Genomic DNA, 6,526 nt, shown 5'->3' with positions numbered 1-6,526 from the left:
CAAAACAAATACCCTTATGGAGATACCTTTTAGTCAAGAAAGTAAATAGAAATATAGCCCAGTGGAGGGAAGGCAAAAAGTAGACAAATAAATAGATGCCAAATAAAGCTAAGGGACATACAAAGACTAAAACATGGTCAGGAATAGAAGACCTTTGCAGAATGGGTGCTGTTGTTTCATAGTAGATGATTGGGAAAGCTCATTGATTAGGATACATCTGAGAAGAAACTTGGAAAAGCAGTGAAAAAATAAGCCCCATGGAAGGAACAGAGTAAGATTGATGCTTTTCTTGAACATAGTTCATAGGTTGGCAACAGGGCTAGCAAACATAAGACCTATAAAAAAGATAAAGATGCTTAAGGTGGAGAGGGTTGGTAGTGAAGATTTGGTAGAAGCCTGATTATATTTTGGAGGTAACGCCTGTAGTTTTGTTACTTATTTGAATGTACATTCTACTGATACTCGGTTGAATGTGAATTCTACTGCTAGAAAATATTATTGAAACCAGCTGTTAACAGGTAGTGGAATGGTCACAACTGAGACTGCTTAAAGACTGGAAGTGAAAGGGTGCTTCTGGGAGTTGACATTTCCTCTGCCCCCCACCATCACCCCTCAACAAAAAGTTACAGGATTTAACCAGAGACTTCATGGACATTTCCTTACTGTTTTTTAGACTGCATGTTTTTCCCTGTTAAGTATTGATGACCTTAATCATCCTTAAAGTCCTCCCTCTTGATTCTTAATCTTCTCGGAAAGACCCTTAAGATTGAAAGGAAAATATTTTGTCTTTTCTTTAGTAATCATGAGCCCAATGATTACACAGACTTGATCATGACTTTTACATGGTAGTTTATTTTTTAGATGCTATTTAAAAAGGCAGTCAAAGTAAATTTTAATATTTAATTTTATTTTGGATTAAAGAGTTTGCATGCTGGTGTGCTCAAAAAAAGCAGCACAAGTGTTAGTATCCGGGCGGCAGAGGCAAGGACCATCTCAGCTTGGGTTCCCAGAGTGCTCTCCTGTGAGGCTCACTGTCTTTCTAGACACATTCTACCCACTTATGCTCAATACCCAAACAAGAGGGCTCAGCAAATGCCAAGAAAACATTGTCTACTGACCAGAAACTAGGAACCTGCCAATGAGCTTGGATTTCTTTAAGCACTCAAACTGCTAACCAGAATGTTATAGTTTGAACTGAGCAGCAACTTCTTGGGGAGAAAACACCTGGTGATCTGCTACTATAAAAGATAACAGCCTGGGGGACCATACCAGGCAGTTCTACTCTGTTATAAGTAGAAAATTGTTTAAAAGCACGTAGCATTTTATGTGCATACACATATGCTATTAAACCTTGAGGGCTGGAACTTGATAGGAAGGACTACCTTGTTTTTCCAGGTTTCACAAGTTTTCAGCCTTGACCTGGTTCCAAGTGCATGGCCAGTCTTCTTTTATTCTCAGCTTAATATTTCAATTTTTCTTCTGATGACTTTCTGCCTTACACTAATCGTAGCTTTTGCAGGTTTTACTTTGGGTGTGTGTGTGAGAGAGAATTACTTTTAGGGAGAATACTTGTTTCCTACCAGCAAATACTAGTAAGGTATATAGTATATAAATCAATGCCAGAAACTCTGTAATCATAGAATTAGGCACTTTTCTTATAAAGGGACATTAGGTTTTTTCCACTAAAATTTGGAAAATGGAAATATTGTTGGGGGTGGGAGGAACAACAGGATAACCATTACTAGAACCTTGGATTCACTGCAAAGGGAACAACTTTGTAATCACAGCCATTATTAAGCCATCCCAGTAAATAAACATTTGATGATGGTTTCAGTGGTCGTAGTAATGGCAGGTGTCAGCACATTATAGGATAACTAAGTATCCAATTGAATAATTTCTAGCTTATTTAGATGAAAGTGTCACTCATTAATGCAGATGACAGCTGTAAGGGTGCTTAAAGACAAGTTTGCAATTAAATTTCTGGTGTAGTAATAAATAAAGAACTACAACCTAGAAATCTAACGCTCATACTGCGGAGGATCTTTGTAGTGTCTCAACATTATATGAAGAGGTTTTGTTTGTTTTCCATATGATGTTAAGGAACTTGCTAATCAGTTGTCTCAATCATAGTATTGCTTTGAAATACGATGAAACATTGACTAAAACACTTCTATGTCTTCTCATATTTCCAAACAAGTTTCTAGATTTGTCCTGAGTTCCATCATTGCTTGAATGTGATGAACAATACAGTTTATCATTTTGTGTTTGACTGTTATTGTTGGTTGTTCTCTCCCACCCTCGCCACAATTCCAGTATCTCTGAGCAAAAGCACATGACTCTGTCAAAATACAGAAATTCTCTTCAAACAGAATTAGGGCCAATTGACACATTATCTCATAGAAAGTGTCTGTTGTAATAGACCCCAAAATTTTATTATATTTACTAGACCATTGGGGGTTGTGCCTCATTCAAAGTTTTGTATTTCTCCTAAATTGTAAAGGTTTTTGCTTCCTCCCCCCCATTTTTACCTTCTCACTATCAAACTGTCCATCAAGGCTAAGTTACTCTTTCTTATTTTGTTTACACTTTTCCACCCTTGAACCCTTAATCCTTGTTTGAGCTCTTTCTGTACATTGATTTCACTGCCTTGCTTGTCACTTCAAAATCTAAAAGTATTCTCCTTTTTACTTAAGAATAAACATTTTTAAAAGATTCTTCTTTAAAGTTGAAAGAGAGCCCCCTTTGATGATTGTTGGGAGGGTATTATTTTTGTGGCCTGCTGACATTCTCTGCTCCCACACTTACTCCTGAATTGTTTTACATGAGGATCTAGGTTCTCATCAAAGATGCCCAGAAACTGCTCATCTAGGTAGGGGGTGTGTAATTTAGTTTTATGGACCAGCCATCTCTTTGTTACTTTCAGGCCATGTCTCCATTTCATGTGTTTTTGGCTTCTATGGCTGTCATCAAACAGAATGCAGCCCTGCATGGTAGGGAAGAGGACTCCCCTGGAGTTCATTTCCTTCCTATAAGGACAGGATTGCACATAGTTCCACACTGAATGAAAAACTCTTATATTCAGATAGCAAGCATATTTCTAAGAAGCCCACATAATCCTACTTTTAGTTACAGTATTTGAAATTCATTACTAGGATCTTGGAAAGTCTTTGCTGTGTTTGTTTTTAATTATTAAATAATCTTTGAGTATTTTATCCTTTTTTAAAATCCTCTTATTGCTTTCCTTAACTGGAAATTAGCCTGTATTGACTCTTCCTATCATGCGTCATGTTATCCATCCCTTTTTGGCTTCCAGCTCTTGCTAAGACTTTGCATATGGAAACATGGAAACAGTTGGAACCTTAACACTAGTTTTATTATAACTTTAAAATTAGTGTGATGCATTGGAAAGTCTTGTCCTGGGACTATGAACCTTTCAATCTTCTTCTAGTTCTGCTGCTAGCTGAATATTTCCTATACCCTTTGAAACTTAATATTTCATCAGTTAAATGGACAATTGGCAAGTATATGTATTTACTGTGGTAGACAAGTAACTTTTGGGACCCAGTCTTACAGGCTTAGGCCTTTTACTCATCTGGATAATGTGGATATCCTCTGCTTTAAGACATCTAGCTATTAACTGGAAGGAGAAAGATAAAACAGCTGATCTACTCTGTCCTTTAGGAGGAAGATCTAGTTTCTCAGAAGCTGGATTGCTGACTTGGTTTGAATTCTCCAGCAGATCCTGGGGAGAAAGATATGCAAACTCTTCTTGTCCAATTTGCAACCTCTCAAAAACATACCTTTTTTTGAGTTTTAGGATAAGGAAGAACCTTACCATTGCAATGGTATCAGCCATTCTTCACAAGATAGATAGGAGGCATTTATATACTCCTATAAATGCCTTACAGCTTTGGAAACCTTCAGGGACAGACAATTCTATCTTGTCCTTAGACTACAGATTGAAATTGTCACCATAGCAGTGAGTGTAGGATGAGAACTCTTTTATAGCACAGTGCAGCAGTTAAAGAATTCAGCTGTTCACCAAAATGTCTTTGGTTCAAACCTACCAGCCATTCTGCAGGAGAAAGACAAAGCAGTTTTCTTATGAGCACATCCCCAGCCACAGAAGTCCTGTGATTCTGTATTATACAAGTCACTGGATCCTCTTAACACCAAGGTGTTTTTTAAAATGGAGGTTAAAGGTCCAAAACCTAGTTAAGGGGATTTTCAAGTGCATAATAAGAATTAAGATGTAATCTTTCTTGGAGAAAGTGGTGGGCTTTTCGTTTTGTTTTTTTTTACAGTTTTTCATGGTATAAATCATATCGAGACAGATGATATTTTTACTTACAATGGAGATGTGCCATATAGTCTTTATTTTTGAAAGTAACTTCCTGCATAATAATAACAATGTATCACAGTGGAGAATCCCAGTGAAACCATTTTTTCTCTGTGGTATAGGCTTCTAAACCAAGTTAGATATTGTGTAAGAAGAAACAGAAATGTTTAAATGTAATACACGGAGTATACACATGGAAAAGACACCTCCAGGGGTGTTATTTCAGGGTAGAATTTGGAATAAGGTTTGGGAACAGAGCTCTGTGTGTGTGTACACACGTGTGTGTGCTTTGACTGACAGACACATCAGCATTTTACTTAGGCATGCCTCCATAGAAAGGCCTACCAGGCAAGAGTTGTCCTCATTCATCAGACAGATAAAATAAGCAGAGCCACTTAGCACAGACAGCTCCTCAAGTCACATGGCAAGGCAGTGGTAGAGAAGTAATACATCTTCACAGGTTAAAATTGCATTTCACTCCTGGCCACATAGGCTCTGCTGCTTCTAAGATTTATCTCTAGAAAACTGTGAGATCTCTTTGGGGTAGAAAGGGGAAAGTGGAAGAGGAAGAATTTGCACTTGTTGTTTTCAGAGAAGTGCTAGAAAGATACTCAAACTGCTACAATATTGTGTTGACTGAAAGGGCCTGGTATTAAATAGTCTTAAGCCTGTGATCATTTAGTTGTCTTTTTCTTTCTTTTCAGACGGCACCCAGGCAACATGGGTGACTGGAGTGCCTTGGGCAAACTCCTGGACAAGGTGCAGGCCTATTCCACGGCTGGAGGGAAGGTGTGGCTCTCAGTCCTGTTCATTTTTCGAATCCTGCTGCTGGGGACCGCTGTTGAGTCTGCCTGGGGCGACGAGCAGTCTGCGTTTCGCTGTAACACCCAGCAACCGGGTTGTGAGAACGTCTGCTATGACAAGTCCTTCCCAATCTCCCACGTCCGCTTCTGGGTCCTGCAGATCATCTTTGTGTCTGTCCCCACGCTCTTGTACCTGGCTCACGTGTTCTACGTGATGCGTAAAGAGGAGAAGCTGAACAAGAAGGAGGAGGAGCTTAAAGTCGCCCAAACGGATGGAGTCAATGTCGAGATGCACTTGAAGCAAATTGAGATAAAGAAGTTTAAATATGGCATCGAGGAGCACGGCAAGGTGAAGATGCGAGGGGGCTTGCTGCGGACCTACATCATCAGCATCCTCTTCAAGTCCATCTTCGAGGTGGCCTTCTTGCTGATCCAGTGGTACATTTATGGCTTCAGCCTGAGCGCTGTGTACACTTGCAAAAGAGATCCCTGCCCACACCAAGTGGATTGCTTCCTCTCCCGCCCCACGGAGAAGACCATCTTCATCATTTTCATGTTGGTGGTGTCCTTGGTGTCTCTTGCCTTGAACATCATTGAACTCTTCTATGTCTTCTTTAAGGGTGTTAAGGATCGCGTGAAGGGTAAAAGTGACCCTTACCACGCTACCACTGGTCCCCTGAGTCCCTCCAAAGACTGCGGCTCTCCCAAATACGCTTATTTCAACGGCTGCTCCTCACCAACCGCTCCCCTCTCGCCCATGTCTCCACCTGGGTACAAGCTGGTTACTGGGGACAGAAACAATTCCTCTTGCCGCAACTACAACAAGCAAGCGAGTGAGCAAAACTGGGCTAATTACAGTGCAGAGCAGAATCGAATGGGGCAGGCAGGAAGCACCATCTCCAACTCCCACGCGCAACCTTTTGATTTCCCCGATGAGCATGAGAATTCCAAGAAATTAGCTGCTGGCCACGAACTCCAGCCACTCGCCATTGTGGACCAGCGGCCGTCCAGCAGAGCCAGCAGCCGCGCCAGCAGCAGACCTCGGCCTGATGACTTGGAAATTTAGAAACGTGCTGGAGGGTGTCAAGATCCCGCTCACGTGTGGAGATGAAAAAGGTGCTGCGGCAGGTGCACCTGGCGTGTTCATTTTGTTCCAGGATCGTGGTACTCACCGCCTCATTCATGAGGCTTAGAACACAGACGTTAGAATACCTGGGTTTATTGAGGGTGTCTGGGACAGGTGGGTGGAGAGGGAGGGGGGGAAAGGGAATACTGGTACATATTGGTATTTAAATTAGATGGTAAAAGCGATCTTAAATTCTAAACAAAATCTCATTGGGTGATACATAGACAAGGTTTTTCTCCCCCTTCCCGTTCTGTATAT

At 40.8% G+C, this 6,526-nt stretch overlaps 1 protein-coding gene across 1 annotated transcript; it reads left to right on the top strand.

Annotated features, from left to right (window-relative positions):
* The first annotated feature begins 5,059 nt into the window (after nt 1-5,059).
* Nucleotides 5,060-6,208, top strand: LOC102844115 (gap junction alpha-1 protein-like). The gene has a single exon (XM_006878989.1). It carries the CDS (start codon nt 5,060-5,062, stop codon nt 6,206-6,208), a length of 1,149 nt encoding a protein of 382 aa, XP_006879051.1.
* Nucleotides 6,209-6,526: the final 318 nt, after the last annotated feature.

Source organism: Elephantulus edwardii, unplaced genomic scaffold (genome assembly GCF_000299155.1).
Source record: "Elephantulus edwardii isolate Elephantulus edwardi_28Jun2011 unplaced genomic scaffold, EleEdw1.0 scaffold00002, whole genome shotgun sequence".
In the NCBI taxonomy this organism is placed as follows: Eukaryota; Metazoa; Chordata; class Mammalia; order Macroscelidea; family Macroscelididae; genus Elephantulus; species Elephantulus edwardii.
Note: the sequence above shows the minus strand (reverse complement) of the source record. Positions and strands in the feature narration are given on the sequence as shown.

Excerpts from the sequence above, each read along its gene's own strand:
- LOC102844115 (XM_006878989.1), top strand. The coding sequence starts at position 5,060 with ATGGGTGACTGGAGTGCCTTGGGCAAACTCCTGGACAAGGTGCAGGCC.